The 17,238-nt window shown below is 41.0% G+C and overlaps 1 protein-coding gene across 2 annotated transcripts in view; it reads right to left on the reverse strand.

The window, feature by feature from the left end:
- epb41l4a (erythrocyte membrane protein band 4.1 like 4A) overlaps positions 1-17,238 on the reverse strand; it is a 304,833-nt gene that overhangs the window by 43,025 nt on the left and 244,570 nt on the right. For both annotated transcript variants that reach the window (XM_060844451.1, XM_060844444.1), the window contains 4 exons: positions 15,680-15,730; positions 13,067-13,144; positions 2,896-3,015; positions 2,003-2,050 (listed from right to left, as the gene is read on the reverse strand). In XM_060844451.1, the coding sequence (XP_060700434.1) occupies positions 2,003-2,050; positions 2,896-3,015; positions 13,067-13,144; positions 15,680-15,730 (297 nt within the window). The remainder of the gene's footprint in view (positions 1-2,002; positions 2,051-2,895; positions 3,016-13,066; positions 13,145-15,679; positions 15,731-17,238) is intronic.

A 17,238-nucleotide genomic window follows, 5' to 3' on the forward strand; every position in this document is an offset into this window, starting at 1 on the left:
ATCACTGCTTTCTCAAGGGCAACTAAGGATGGGCAAAAAATGAGAGAATATAAAAAAAGTTCTGTATGAATTTGTATAATCAGGCACCATCCCAAAAAAAAGAGATGGAAATTCCATGCCTCTAACAAAATAAAATTTCCATTAGTTGAAATGTTGGTGGAGGGAATTCAGAGCTGAACATGGCTCCACAAGGACGTTGGGTGAAAGTGAGGATGGCAGATGCTGGAAATTTGAGCCGAGAGTGTAATGCTGGAAAAGTACAGCAGGTCAGGCAGCATCTGAGGAGCAGAAGAATCAACGTTTTGGGCAAAAGCCCTTCATCAGAAATGAGGCGCTGAGCCAAGGGTGTAATGAGATACATGGGAGGGGGGGGGGGAGGGGGGGTGAGGCTGGGGGGGAAGATAGCTGAGAGTGCGATAGGTCGATTAAAATGGGGTTAATGGTGATGAGTCAGAGAGGAGGATGGAGTGGATAGATGGGAAGGAAGATGGAAAGGTCATGAGGGCGGTGCCGAGTTGGAAAGTTTGAACTGGGATAAGGTGGGGGCAGGGGAAATGAAGAAACTGGTGAAATCCACAGTGATGCCATGGGGTAGGAGGATCCCAAGGCAGAAGATGAGGCATTCTTCCTCTAGGCGTCGGGTGGTTAGTGAGTGGCGATGGAGGAGACCCAGGACCTGCATGTCCTTGGTGGAGTGGGAGGGGGATTTAAAGTGTTCGTCCACGGGGTGGTGGGGTTGGTTAGAGCGAGTGTCCCGGAGATGTTCTCTGAAGCGCTCTGCGAGTAAGCATTCTGTCTCCACAATGTACAGGAGACAGCATTGGGGAGCAACAGATACAATAAGTGAAATGTGGCGGAAATGCAGGTGAAACTTTGATGGATGTGGAAGGCTCCTTTGAGGCCTTGGACAGAGGTGAGGGGGGAGGTATGGGCGGAGGCTTTGCAATTCCTGCAGTGGCAGGAGAAGGTGCCGGGAGGGGAGGATGGGTTGTTAGGCGGCTTGGACCCGATGACAGAGTCGCGGAGGTAATGGTCTTTACAAAAAGTGGATAGGAGTGGGGAAGGAAATATATCCCTGGTGTTGGGGTCTGTTTATAGGTGTTGGGAATGGCGGAGGATGATGCGATGTATATGGAGGTTGGCGAGGTGGAAGGTGAGGGCCATTTTCAATTATTTCCAAAATCAACACTACTCCTCCATTTGCCAACAAAGCTCCAGTCCAGCCTCATACTGAGACCTAAAGAGAAGGCTGGACTTGTAGAATTACACCATTACTCTTTAATTACTCATTTATGGAATATGGGCATCATTGGCTGGGCCATTCATTGCCCATCCCAGGTTGTCCTTGAGAGGATCATGGTGAGCTGCCTCTTGAACTGCAGCAGTCCAGTTGGGGTAGGTAGGCCCACAATGCCATTACAGAGAGGGTTCCAAGATTTTGACCCAGTCACGATGAAAAAAACAGCGTGCTATTCCCAAGTCAGCATGGTGTGCGGGGACCTTGCACACCACAGGTGCTCCTATTTATCTGCTGTGTGTGTTCACCTAAATAATAGGAGTCATGGTTTTGGAAGCTACCTTCTAAGGAGCTTTGATGAGTTTCTGCATTGTTTCTCGTGGATGGGATACCCTGCTGCTGCTGTTTGTCAGTGGTGGAGTGAGTATTTGTGGATGTGGTGCCTCTCAGCAATCTATCTACAGTACATGGACAGCAGTGATTCCACAAGCCAGATCACCACCATCTTCTCAAGGTCAACTAGAGAGGGGCAATAGAGCCTGGTCCCAGCCAGCAACACCCACATTAAATAAATGAAAGAAAAATGTCTGGGTTGCATGCCATGACTCAAACTCAAGGTGTCCACTTTTACTGCATTGCAGTCTAGTGAATCTCCTTGCACTTAAATGTCCTGACTATTACTGTTTACCATGACCTGAATGACACAACTCCCAACCTGGGGAAAGCAGCCATATTATTAGGAATGCAAAATTATTTCATACTCACTGAATATGCTTCCAGAGTTCTTCCTTTGCTTGTATGTCAGGACTTCTCCTACAGAAAATATACTAACTAAATAGTTGCAATGTTAACTTATACTACAGATGAGATCAACAGCATAAGCTTTAAGAGAGATCTGATGCGAAAGCAGGTCCTAAATAACATCAATAAACTTGTGCACAAAGGTTCTACATAATTATACTAAAGGAAATATTTTTAAATTTCTTACAGTTCCATGATAAAATTCTTGTGTTAGTTTATAGCTATGAAAATAAGTAGGTGTTGAATTTCCATACACATAGTACAAAGTTGCTCTGTTATGGCTCAAGGTGCTGCTCTGCTGTTTGACTTAATATGATCCCAGTGCACTTTTTCACACTGACACAGACCTTCTGTTTCAATTGTCTCACCATTTGTAATGTTTCACTCTAACTGCTGTGTGTTATATATGTACACTCGGTTATAAGGTGTAGTAGGGGATGAGTGAATTGAATTACAAGCCACGAACCTCATTGTTCATTCAGACTAGGAAAATCAATAGCAGAAAATTGTATCTCTCTGCAGTCCACAAGATTCTTAGATATAAATCTGGGCCGCGCTTGATCGGTTCCGAATGGGCATCAACATTTGGCATATATGAGAATCAGCAGTTTCACTTAGACAGGTAATAAAGATTACCGCTGCAATGACTAGAAAAACAAAATCATGCTAATGTAATAGGAAGATCTTTGCAGAGATTAGGAGCAAAGAATACTTTTTGGGCATTATTTTCATTTGATTATGCCATATTTGACCTATGAAAGCCTAATGCATGAAATCAATATCTAATAAATTATATATCATTAATTAGCATAATTAGTTCTTCAGATTCTCAATATTAATGGCTGTTAAACACGTACGATCGTGACCTATGCTTTGAACGTCTGTTGTTGGGATCAGCCATTGATCGTTCTTTTTGCCTCCTTAGCACTTGTTCCCATTGAGGAGCCGAGTCCACCATCTCATTCTCTTGTCGTGATCTGAACAATGGAAACATGGCAGGTGTTAACTGCAGCAGAGTGCTTGAAACCAACACAAATCAAAAAGGAAATCTCGATAGACTTAGAACACAAAAGACAAGATTGAATTCATCAAAGTCAAATAAGGATCCACTTATTTAGAGGCAAACCCTGTGGTATTCAATACATAAGAAACAAACGACAGGCAAAAGTAGACATTGGGCCACTTCAAACTGATGCTGGAAGCCTAGTGATGGGAGATAAGGAAATAGCAGGAGAACTTAATAAGTACTTTGCGTCAGTCTTCACAGTGGAAGACATGAGTAATATCCTAACAATTAAAGGGAGTCAGGGGGCTGAGTTGAGTATCGTTGCCATTACAAAAGAGAAAGTGCCAGAAAAGCTAAAAGGTCTTAAAATTGATAAATCTCCTGGCCCCGATGGGATACATCCTAGAGTTCTGAGAGAGGTGGCTGAGAAAATAGCGGAGGCATTGGTTGAGATCTTTCAAAAGTCACTGGAGTCAGGGAAAGTCCCGGATGATTGGAAGATCGCTGTTGTAACCCCCTTGTTCAAGAAAGGATCAAGACAAAAGACGGGAAATTATAGGCCAATTAGCCTAACCTCGGTTGTTGGTAAAATTCTTGAATCCATCATTAAGGATGAGGTTTCTAAATTCTTGGAAGAGCAGAGTCTGATTAGAACAAGTGAACATGGATTCAGTAAGGGGAGGTCGTGTCTGACAAACCTGTTGGAATTCTTTGAAGAGGTGACAAGTAGGTTAGACCAGGGAAACCCAGTGGATGTGGTCTATCTAGACTTCCAAAAGGCCTTTGATAAGGTGCCACACGGGAGGCTGCTGAGCAAGGTGAGGGCCCATGGTGCTCGAGGTGAGCTACTGGTATGGATTGAGGATTGGCTGTCTGACAGAAGGCAGAGAGTTGAGATAAAAGGTTCTTTTTCGGAATGGCAGCCGGTGACGAGCGGTGTCCCGCAGGGTTCCGTGTTGGGGTCACAGCTGTTCACATTATATATTAATGATCTGGATGAAGGGACTAGGGGCATTCTAGCGAAGTTTGCTGATGATATGAAGTTAGGTGGTCAGGCAGGTAGTACTGAGGAAGTGGGGAGGCTGCAGACGGATCTAGACAGTTTGAGAGAGTGGTCCAGGAAATGGCTGACGGAATTCAATGTGAGCAAATGCGAGGTCTTGCACTTTGGAAAAAAGAATAAAAGCATAGACTACTTTCTAAACGGTGAGAAAATACAAAGTACAAAGGGATCTGAGAGTGCTAGTCGAGGATTCTCTAAAGGTAAACATGCAGGTTGAGTCCGTGATTAAGAAAGCGAATGCAATGTTGTAATTTATCTCAAGAGGGTTGGAATATAAAAGCACTGTTGTGCTACTGAGACTTTATAAAGCTCTGGTTAGGCCCCATTTGGAGTATTGTGTCCAGTTTTGGTCCCCACACCTCAGGAAGGACATACTGGCACTGGAGCGTGTCCAGCGGAGATTCACATGGATGATCCCTGGAATGGTAGGTCTAACATACGAGGAATGGCTGAGGATCCTGGGATTGTATTCATTGGAGTTTAGAAGATTAAGGGTAGATTTAATAGAAATGTACAAGATAATACATAGCTTGGAAAGGGTGGATGCTAGGAAACTGTTTCTGTTAGGTGAGGAGATTAGGACCCGTGGACACAGCCTTAGAATTAGAGGGGTCAATTCAGAACAGAAATGCGGAGACATTTCTTCAGGCAGAGAGTAGTGGGCCTGTGGAATTCATTGCCGCAGAGTGCAGTGGAGGCCGGGACGCTAAATGTCTTCAAGGCAGAGATTGATAAATTCTTGATGTTACAAGGAATTAAGGGCTACGGGGAGAATGCTGGTAAGTGGAGTTGAAATGCCCATCAGCCATGATTGAATGGCGGAGTGGACTCGATGGGCTGAATGGCCTTACTTCCACTCCTATGTCTTATGGTCTTATGATCTTATAAGGATTCAAATTCTAAACTCACCACAGCTTATCTGCTAAAATCTATACCTTCAGGGAGTTAATTTACTTTGCTCTAATTAATTGGTGATCAGGTCAATATAATGTTTAACTCTAGATTGCCCATTGAAGTTAAAGATAGAGTCTGAAGCATCTGTGCTAACTGGTATTATAATAATTAAGTATCATTTTAGTTTAACTAGGAAGTGGAAGAAACATAATAGTACAGTTAATACTGCCATCGATTGGTGAACTCAAAGGTATTCCTTGCTTTAAAATAGTTTCTGCCTCACTATTGCAGAACATTTAGAACCAAATACACACATGCTCAGTGATTCAGTAATTATTTTTGGTACATCTCTGACTTTTGATTTCTTCTCAGTCTCACTAGAAAAATTCAGCAAATTAAGCAGAATTGTGTGTTTGGGTTTTAACTTATTTTTCTAATCATTCATTACTGTGCTAGATTGTTTTAAAAATTTGAAGATAGGCAAGATTAAGAATTGTCAAAGTGTATATGTAATACACCGATTAGAAATTTCCCCTCAAATGCACATCTTATATTGATAATTGTCATTCCTTATTCTAACAAAGCAGTGTGGGCCACCAGCTGGATATAATGAAACATTGCACAGGCTAGGTTCCTCAATAAAAAGAACATAAGATGGTTTCGGCTGTTTTATCATTCCACTGCACAATTATTGTGAATTGAAATGTATTTTTTTTGAGTTGGTTAAAGTACATTGAAGTGGACTGTTGCTTCTCTGCCTTTCCTGCATGGATTTAACATTTGGTAAATGAATATTCCTAGTGAATTAAAAAGACCAATGTGCCAATTATTCTACACTGTGGTCTTTTTTTGCAACAAGTATATCCCATATTGCTTTCTAGTTTTAGTAAATTACTGTCAATGCAATATCTTTTATTAAAAAAGGATCATTTTTATGATTCAAAATAAATCTTTAGTAATACTTTGTTATTCATAATAAAGCATTTCGTATCTTGCCATATGATCCAATATGTTATTGCTCTGAAAGTATCATGAAAAATGTTTGTAAAGTTGTAAGAAAGACATTGCTTTTAATAAATGTATCAGTACAATTACAATTGTCTATTTGCTAGGGCACAAAGGTTGCTTAGTTATCATTAATTATCATTTCAATGAAAGGCTATTTACTCCATAACTTACTTTGAGCCTGGTAATGTTAATGGGAAATTAACCTATAGACAAAGTAACATCTTGAAAGTCACAAGGAGGTGAGAAGTAAGTTGCCATTTCCACAGGGGAGGGGAGCAGTGGGAAGATGGTGGAATAATGTCACTGGATTGGTAATCCAGATTCCCAGGTTGTGGGGCATGAATTTGTGAAAGTGACAACATTTTAATTGATTGAAAACCTGCTAGTCTAATGATGACTATGATGATTTCCCACTCCCCGCCTTTCCCTGGAACTCTTCAAGTATATATTTAGGGCTTTATTCAATTTTCTTTTGAAAGTTATGATTGAATCGGTCTCTGACACTCTCAGAGGCAGGGTATTCCAGATCCCAAGCACTAGTTCAGTTAAAACTTTGCTTCTCACGTTGATCTTGTCAATCCCCTTAAATCATCAGCCCTTATTGCTTGGCTTTTCTGGCTTTAGAAACAGTTTCACTCTGTCTACTCTGACCAGACTATTCATGACTTAAAGCAGATCCATCAAATTTCCTTCCGATGTTTGTTTCATTACAGACAAGTAAAAAGTGAGGTCTGCAGATGCTGGAGATCAGAGCTGAAAATGTGTTGCGCCCACTCCCTCCTCCCTTACTTCTCTCCAAGGCTCCAAGGGATCCTTCCATATCCACCACAAATTCACCTGCACCTCCACACACATCATCTATTGCATCTGCTGCACCCGATGTGGCCTCCTCTACATTGGGGAGACGGGCCGCCTACTTGCAGAACGCTTCAGAGAACACCTCTGGGACGCCCGAACCAACCAACCCAATCACCCTGTGGCTCAACACTTTAACTCTCCCTCCCACTCCACTGAAGACATGCAGGTCCTTGAACTCCTCCATCGCCAGAACATAACAACATGACGGTTGGAGGAAGAGCGCCTCATCTTCCGGCTGGGAACCCTCCAGCCACAAGGGATGAACTCAGATTTCTCCAGTTTCCTCATTTCCCCTCTCCCCACCTTGTCTCAGTCGATTCCCTTGAACTCAGCACCGCCCTCCTAACCTGCAATCCTCTTCCTGACCTCTCCGCCCCCACCCCACTCCGGCCTATCACGCTCACATTGACCTCCTTCCACCTATCACATCTCCATCGCCCCTCCCCCAAGTCCCTCCTCCCTACCTTTTATCTTAGCCTGCCTGGCACCCTCTCCTCATTCCTGATGAAGGGCTCTGGCCCGAAACATCGAATTTCCTGTTCCTTGGATGCTGCCTAACCTGCTGTGCTTTAACCAGCAACACATTTTCAGCTCATTACAGACAACCCAAGCTTCTCTTACCTCTTCTTTAATCTGAACATGTAACTGAATTCTCTCACCTTTGGAACGATCCTGGTCAATCTGCTCTGCACTTCAGTTGCTTCTTAAAGTGTAGTGGTCAAAATAGGGGACTATTCTTTAGTAACTAATTCCTTAATCAATATTGCAACACCACTTCCTCGATTACATCCTTTCAATATTTTGTCTAAAATTTCCATACCCGAGAATATTGAGCTTTCAAGCTCTGCCCCTTCCTCAATCATATCTCCAATAACATACTTAAGCCATATGTTAATCAACACCCTCAACACATCTGCCTTACTCACAATATTCCATCAGACCATAAGACTATTAGATATTGGAGCAGAATTCAGCCATTTGCCCCATGTAGTCTGCTATAGCATAAATGACAATTGATGTTTCTCAATTAAAATAAATGGCATCCGGTCTTGTAACTTAACTTGACGATATTCACACTACCTTCTCACTGACTTGGTTCCTCTTCTGTGCTTGACCACACACCACCCCTTTACTGTACCATCACTCCATATACCATCCTCCTACCAAATCAGTTTAAATCCTCACCAACCACACCAGCTAATCTCCACACAAGGATGTTGGTCCTGTTCTGGTCCAGATGCAAACTGCTGAACTTGTACAGGTCACATCTACCCCAGAATGAAAACTATTGATCCAGATATCTCCAACTCTATTGCCATGCATCGAGCTGTTCTATTCCAGCCTGTGGCACTGGGAATATCCAGAGATTTGATGCCCAGTCAGCTTCCTAAATTTTTGTTGCAGGATCTCATTCCCTTTTTTTAACCTATGTCATTGGTCTCATTGTGAACGACAATCTCTGAGCTCTAAACCTACTGTTAACGATGACCAAATGGGTGTCACTTCCACAGATGTAGTCATCCAGACTGCCAGGAATGTCAAAGATTTCCCACATGCTGCAGGTTGTGCAACACACGGGGTCTGAGCTCCCCTGATATATCCTATCCTCACCATAAACTTGCTTCCCTTATGTTAACTTTACTCACCTTCCTATACCCTATTTTGGTTTAGTTATATTACTTCATTATATTGCTCCTGACTTACACACATTTCAGGTGCTTAATAATACACTTTATTAATTTATTGCATTTTACGGAGAGTCTTAAACAAATTCTTACCAGCAATTAACTTACAGATTTTCTGTAATGTTACTTCTGGTGTTTTTCAACAACAACTGACTGTAGGACCCTCTTCCTAGTCAACACAGTAAACCAAACTCCAGGTCTAGAAGCCAGTTGTGTTGACCACTCTATTTTCTTGCTTTAAGACCTGACATCACATTCAGATGTTTGACAGCTTCCACCAGCATTGCCTGTGTCAAATCCTGAAAATCAAATGGGAGGACTGCCAGGCCAATGAGCATCATTGATGAAGTCATGTCTACCAACATCAAATCCCTACTCCTAAAGACCTAACTTTGCTGTTGCATCCAGATGTCTGAAAACTGCCTCCTAAGGCAGCTGTCTACTCTCAGCTCTCTGTTGGACAATGGTCAAAACACAGCCAAGGGAAAGAGAATAAGGAGATACTCAGGAATATACTAAATCATGGAAGCTTTGACACCATTTACTGGAGGAGAAAGCTGCTTACCACTCAGAATGGCACCTCCTGATTCATTAAGACACAAGCCACCTTGAGGCTCAATGACTCGACGATGAGCTGGAATGGTGGCAGAAGAATGAGAAGAATTCCACCACAGGGCTGCCCTTTCCCCATGCAACAATGTCCCCCATGAAGTAAAACCTGAGATACGAGACATGGCTCCTCAGTCACCTGAAGACTCATCTAGCCTGACAGACATGAAGCATCTTAATCTTGAGGGACCATCGACAATTGACCTATCCTTTGACTTCATTGGTCCATTCACTTTGGCGAGCTCCATTTTCATACCCTCATAATTGTCTTTATTTAAGTTTAAAATATTAGCCTTGGATCCACTCCGCTCTCTCTCAAACCGAATATAGAATTAATGATTGTTGTGACCGAGAGGGGCCTTCACTATGTGCTAATTAAGAAATCCTACCTTGTTGAACAGTACCAGTTCCAGATTTGCTTGACCTCTCATCAGCTCCAGAATGCCGTTCTAAGATATTACTCTGAAAACATTCTGTTAACTCTTTTTCAGATGACTTTCACCTATTTGTTTTTTCCAGTCTATAAAGTGTATCAAAAGCTTAGTTTTCTATGAGATACATTTTCTCACTCTCTTGGCCGAGATGACCTACCACCCACTGTCACCATTCAATATCATCTGGACAGAAACTTTGGCCACTTCCAGGTGAAAACAGAACTCATCAACATGGACATCCATGACCTTCAGTTTCCAGATGACTTGCCACGTGATGGTTCACATTGAACAGAACAGATATGATACTTGACCTGCCCTTAAACATTGGAAGGTCCATCCTCTTCATTGAACATCTGCTACATTATTTGAAACTCCTGCGGCAAATTCCCATATGCATATTCCCATGCCATCCACCTCTCCCAACAGACTGCCATCAATGAGGATGTCCAACTGTGCCAGTGCTGCCTTATTCAAGCTTCAAGTCTGTGGCAGCCATTTTACTACAGGGACCTCTAGATGTCAAGAAGAAGCAGATCAGATAAAGCCTTCTGCAAGTACAGCTGAGGAACTAAGCTTTGCTTTAGCTTACTTGTGCTCCAGCAGCCTTCAGCCTGATCCAAAATGAAATAAAATTCCAACAGAAAAAGGACAGTCCCCTTTTGAATCCTGAGTCCTGACACAAGATAGTAACATAGGAGGGACTTGGGAATCTGGTATATCTAACTCAATCTAGTGTAGCTGTTTAGAAAATAGCAATCATTGGTTGATTTGCCTGTCAACTGGGATGGGCTGTACCTCTGATTGGCTGCTTAGGATACTGACCATCCAGAGAGACAGGTTAGTTTGGCAGTGAATTGGGAACCCAGTGATCAGGACTGTCTGTAGCCACCTTGCCTGGACCCTGCTAGTTGACACGGTGAGAGAGAACACAACCAGAGACCTCATGAAGTATCCAGGGGACAGTTTTTACAACTTTTCAGGTTTCTCACAGAAAAAGTGCAGCTGTTGCTTGAGAGATACTAAGCAGATATGAGGATATTACAAATGGTTTGAAAACTGTACTTCCTCCTCATTGTTAAAAGAGACTTTGGTGACTTTTTAAAATGGCTTCCACTACCGTCTGATGTTTTGGACTACAATAAAAGCAAAGTACTGGAATGCTGGTGATCTGAAATAAAAACAAAGTATAGAAAAGCTCAGCGAGTCATGAGTGATAATTTGAAGATCCCAAATAGAGTCATTGGCCTTTAGATGTTAATTCTAATTCTCTCTCCATTGATGCTGCCAGACTTTGAGTTTTACTTGCACTGGTTTTTTTATTTTTGAACTACAGTTGGTCAAGCTATCAGAAGCTTCTAAAAGTGGATTAATGCTAGAACTAATAGTACCCCAGTTACTACTGAAAGCAACTATCCATTATCGTATCAAGGGTCAGTCAATACATGACTGAAATGTGTTGATTTAAAAATATCCTCTGTCAAGTTTTGCAGTTAGCACAGCGACAGAGAGGTTTCTAGTTAGCACAGCGACAGGGAGGTTTGTAGTTAGCACAATGACAGGGAGGTTTGTAGTTAGCACAGCGACAGGGAGGTTTGTAGTTAGCGCAATGACAGGGAGGTTTGTAGGTAGCACAGTGACAGGGTGGTTTGTAGTTAGCGCAGTGACAGGGTGGTTTGTAGTTAGTACAGCGACAGGGAGGTTTGTAGTAAGCACAGCGACAGGGCAGTTTGTAGTTAGCACAGCGACAGGGAGGGTTGTAGTTAGCACAGTGACAGGGAGGTTTGTAGTTAGTACAGTGACAGGGTGGTTTGTAGTTAGCGCAATGACAGGGAGGTTTGTAGTTAGCACAACGACAGGGAGGTTTGTAGTTAGCGCAGTGACAGGGTGGTTTGTAGTTAGCACAGTGACAGGGAGGTTTGTAGTTAGCACAGTGACAGGGAGGGTTGTAGTTAGCACAGTGACAGGGAGGTTTGCAGTTAGCACAGTGACAGGGAGGTTTGCAGTTAGCACAGTGACAGGGAGGTTTGTAATTAGCACAGTGACAGGGTGGTTTGCAGTTAGCACAGCGACAGGGAGGTTTGTAGTTAGCACAGCGACAGGGTGGTTTGTAGTTAGCACAGCGACAGGGAGGTTTGTAGTTTGCGCAGTGACAGGGAGGTTTATAGTTAACACAGTGACAGGAAGGTTTGTAGTTAGCACAGCAACAGGGAGTAACTGAGCAAGCTGGAAGTAGCCTACCTGTGAAACACAAACACCAAGCACCATCACTCATTTCCCAAGATCCATTCTATTTATTCAAGTCTCCCTAATAAAGCAACCTTTAATTATTCAACCACAAGAGCCACCATAACTGTTGAATACAACTTTCAAACTTCAACCCTTCACTCTAAACAACACTTCAATTGCAAGCTACAGGCTCTCAACAACATCTTAAAGGCTCAAACTGAATTTCATCTTTAAAAGTAATACATCCTTTGTTATCTATATTTCATCTTTATTGAAGTCATTTAGTTACTTACTAACGTTTTTGAAGTAACTTTGTGCAGCCCTGTGTAGAATAAACTATTTTTTTCTTGTTCAGTGTTACCACTTTGCTGGTACATTAGTTTTAATCCATCTAACTCATTCTGTAATGAAGATACCTACATGCTCATTAAAGTTCACAGCTCAGAAGCAACTTTCAAGGGAATGCTTTCTAAATCGTCCATAACGCAGGGAGACAAAGAAGCTATGAGGAAGCTGGTGAATTGTTTTGTGCCACTAACCAAGCTGGACACTTGTAAGAATTTGGTTTCTGTTCAGAAATAAGGGGACAACACAGGCAGGCCTCTTGGAAATTGAGGGAACAGAAAGATAATTGGATCTGGAAAACTCGTGAATGATTGTCAAAGGACACTTGAAGTTTCTACCTGGTGTAGCATGAGGAAGTGTACCTGTGAGTGATTGAGCTACATATTGGTTAGAGGTGTGACACTGCATGGTGTCTCTACTGTTTCGCAGTTGAATCAGATAGATTTTATTCCTAATTCCTCATGTATACCCATAATGAAAGAACTTATTATGCAGCATTCATTACATCCTCAGATGTCTCTAATGGCTTCAATAGTAATTAATTATTTTTGAAGTGCATTCATTATTTTGTAGATTAAGATCTGACAAACAGCTCAACTTCCAGCATGGGGATTGAGTTTGTGATCCTCTAACTCAGAATGGAGTTTACTATCATTGACCTAGACTTGACACTGAAGGGACAGTACACTAGAAATATTTTCTCTTGTTTCCTTCGTTTAAACAAGTTTTGAAAAACTTTAATAAAAAATGCACACTACAACACCTACGTTTTACATGTATCCAGCTCCAGCCTGTCTCTAGTCAGCCATTCACATTTTGGTGAGTTTTCCAGTATGTGCCTCAAGTGAGAAACTCACTCCAACAACAGCAGATCCATCATATGATTCATTACGTGAATACCTGTTACGTCTTTTACGCTCTCTACTGGAATTTTCAGACTCACTACCACTGCCACTGGTGTTTCCACGGGACCGGGACCTTTGACAGAAAGAAAATAAATATTACTTCATCAGATTTAGATGGATTAACATTTGGTAATTTAATTTACAATAACATTGGCTCAGATTGTGTGTCAGGAGTCACTGCAGAGTAATTGGACAGCAACTTCCAGATTCAACACATACAATCAAAGATGGAAATCCAGCAATTGCAGCCTGATTTGTTATGTTCCCCATAAGCTGTACTACACTGCAGCCCTGCAAACAGACTCTGCATTGAAGCCAATGTAAGAGTTTGACATGTTGCATTTACCCATTTAACATGCCAGAAAAAGATAGGGCTGGTGTATTCAAAAGCAAGTGCACTTTTAATGCAGTGACAAATCTTAATTTTGTTCAAACTACGTCGCAAACATATAAATGTTGAACTTTTTAAATATGGAGTCTCATTACTTCAGAATTCAATAATTTTTGAAGATTTTAAAGATATCTTTTGTTTACCTCTCTACCAAATGTTTCTCTTTCTCTCATTTGACTTTTATACATGATATACAGAATTAAATATTCTAATTTATATGTCCTAGTTTAGACATGGCTGCATGTCTTAGTGAGGAACCTTCAATTTGATTGTTTGAAGAGGCACATTGTTACTTGCCACATTTCCCTGTATAAAAATGTAACGCTGGAAATTATATCCAGGAACTGCTCAAGAGAATGCAGAAAATCTGTGGGCAGTTTTAGCTTTGTGAACAGTGGCAACATCACTTCACTGACCAACATTTTTTAGATACAGAAGGAATTCATAACAAAAAACAAATTTGGCCACTAAACAGCTCAATCTGTTCCACCATTCAATAGGATCATGGCTTTCTGATTACTTCACATATTCATCTATCACCAATAATCTTTCACTTCCCAATTCATCAAGAATCTAACCATTTAACTTTAGAGCATAGGTCAAGAAGATCTAATTTCCAAGCCAAGAATGGACTCAATCTGCAGTGTACAGTTCACAACTTCATGGTCGAGATGTGAAGGCTTGTAACGCACAGACAAGATAGCAGAACTGTCATGCTACCAAGATATTAAAATCCCCGCCTTTTATGTAAAAAAAACTTTCCTTTGTTTCCATCAAAAATAATTGGTTCAAGCAGTTTTAATGATGGTTCTTGACTAGGGTTATCATTATGGGATTAGTGTTGTTTGACTGTTACTAGCTAAGTAAGGCAAGTCTCAAAGTTCATGGTTTGATTAACAGCTCCAAGACTTTATTGAAGGATTAGCTATAATTGATATGGGTTATGAATATAAATGTTTGCCTACATAAGGGTTTTCGTGATTGCAGGAATTTAAATGTGTTGAATAGGCTTCCACAAATGAAAATGTGCATATATAATGAAATCTGTAATATTGCTTAGAACTTTACTTCATTTCATCATAGTATGCCTCCTGAAGTCAGTTTATGGTGAATATTTGGTATGTTGGCTTGGAGGATGTAAGGATAAAGGATGAAAGCTGAGGTAAATGTTAGCATTAAATTTACATAGGGACTAAAGGGGCATGGAATGACAGGGTTTGCTTAAAGGTTGGTGGGGAGGAGGCATTGACTGAATGTTGGTTTGATATGAATAGGATATTGAAGTGGGGAGGAGGCAAATGAATGTCAACATAAAAGACTACAGTGCCCAATACTGAATAAACTAAACTTGTACAAAGCCCCAGGAATCCATGACAGGTCTTTGTACTGGCTTATGATGGTGCCACCTCTAAATGTCCAGCACTGATGGGACTGACTCCAGCTTGCATTCACCTAGCCAGCCACCCACCTACCAGAATGAAAGTTATATGTTTTGAGGTTCTTGCTTCTGAGGCAGGCACACTGAGTCTGGATATTTCCCAACTCCCATTTCTGCCTGTAACAGGTAAACACATCCTATTCAGGATGGAATCATTAATTGGCTTCTGATCAATGACTGGTTTGACAAATGAAAGTTGAGTCATTTGCATGTAGGTCTGATCACACTTGACACAAAATAAATAGCTCAGATTCTGTTCAGTCTTAAAGTTAATATTCACTATATTTGTTTAGATTCATGCATTTTTAGGATCTTGACCAATTTTAGGTAAAGATTTACAATATTGTCTCCTCCCTTACACTGTGAAGGAATGCTGTAAGGGACAACTTAAATCCAGAAATATATATTATCTAAGCATGGTGCATATGACAAGGAAACGTGTCTAACTTTAATTCTAAAATATTACAGTAGCCAAACAAAAAGCAGACTACTCTATTTTGATTGTTCATTAGAAAAGAATATCCTTTAAAATCGCTTTCTATACTTGTTTGTTGAAAAATTATGATCTTAACAATTTAATCGAAGGTCAAAACATCATAACTTTATTTCTTCAAAGTAGCTCCTGCAAAACTTGATGGATGAGGACACCCAACAATTCCAGCTTTTTTGGAAAATGTCACTGAATACAAACAAACAACCATCCGGTAACCAGTCATGTGATTGCACTGTTGCATTTTCTAGTACTTATTGCACATTGGCCATTTTTTAAAACAACTTACCTTCTCTTTTGTTGCTTTGAATCTATATTCCCTCCATTGTTTTGGTTCTTCCTGGTTGGGTCAAACAAGTTGAAATCAAATTACTTCTTTTTTTTCTACTACAGGATACATTAATCATCTACAATGAACAAGGATTTACTTTCAATGGAACAAACAAGCATTTCTGATTAAGGGTTTATGCATACAGAAATTTGGAGGTGTACAACTGGGGTTTTTGTTCTTAAAACAGAGAAGGTTAAAAGGAGATTTGATAGCAATGTTCAAAATGAAAGGTCTTTAATAGAGTTAGTAAACAGGAACTCTTTCCAATGCTTTCCAATGGTTCCAAAAGGACCAGTACTCTAAGGATAAAGATTTAAGGTTCAAAGTTTGGGAGAAGATTTGTAGCTCGGGTGCTCGTTGTTGTGGTTCTGTTCGCCGAGCGGCAGAGACAAGCCACTATAAATGCTGGAGGAAACATCACAGAAGCGCTTCACAGGAGGCTCCCAAGCACTGAGGATGTCACCTAGAAAGGGGATGAAACGTCTGCAACAAAAACTCCCAGCTCGGCGAACAGAACCACAATAAAGATTTAAGGTAATTGGAAAAGAACCAGAGGTGACATGAGGATTTTTTATGTACATCGAGGGGAGTTAAAATTGAGGCATTCAACATGATAAAAGGTGTGGATAAACTAGATGTGGAATGGATGCTACCTGTTGTGGGACATTCTAGGACGAGAGGTCATAGTCTTACGATTAAGGGTAGCAAATATAAAACAGAGTTGAGGAGAAACTGCTTCTCTCAAAGGGTTGTGAATCTGTGGATTTTGCTACCCCAAAGTGTTCTTGATGCTGGGACAGTGAGTAAATTTACGAAGGAGTTAGACAGATTTTTAATGGCGAAGGGTTGAAGGAATACGGAGAAAAGGCAGGAAAATGGGGGTGAGGAGCAGGTCAGTCATGATTGAATGCCGGAGCAAACTTGATGGGCGGAATTACCTAATTCTGCTCCTAAATCTTAAGAATCTATTCAGCTTATAACGTGGATTGCACTGTCTGAAAGGGTGGGTGATGTAGGCTTAATATGAACATTCAAATTAGGATTGGATTGATTCTTAAAGTGGAAAGAATTGCTGTATTATGTGGAAATAATAAGACTCTTGAAGAAGCTGAATAGTTCCTTTACAGGGAGGCATAATGAGCTGAATGTCTTGCTGGATGAGATTTGGCAGAAAGGGATCAACTGTGGACCTAAGCCTTCAAAATGTTGAAAGCCAGCGTCTTTTAAACAATATTTCACAAGCCCTCTTGATTCATACAGTTAATCCTAGCCTAACCCCGTCAACCATCCTGAACGTATTAGCTTTAATTATTTCTTGAAGGTCTATTGAAAGACAGGTTCTCATAAGATAAGGTGAATAGCAAAATATTGCAATTAAGATACTCAAGTCACAAATAGGCCAAACGAAATAGCCATGAATCTTCTCTGAAGAATATTAGTGAAGCATTTGTGGTTTTAAAACAGGATGATAGGTTCCATCATCACCTTCCTCATGCTAATTCACAAATGATACCATT

This window comes from Hemiscyllium ocellatum, chromosome 2, assembly GCF_020745735.1.
Source record: "Hemiscyllium ocellatum isolate sHemOce1 chromosome 2, sHemOce1.pat.X.cur, whole genome shotgun sequence".
Lineage (NCBI taxonomy): Eukaryota > Metazoa > Chordata > Chondrichthyes > Orectolobiformes > Hemiscylliidae > Hemiscyllium > Hemiscyllium ocellatum.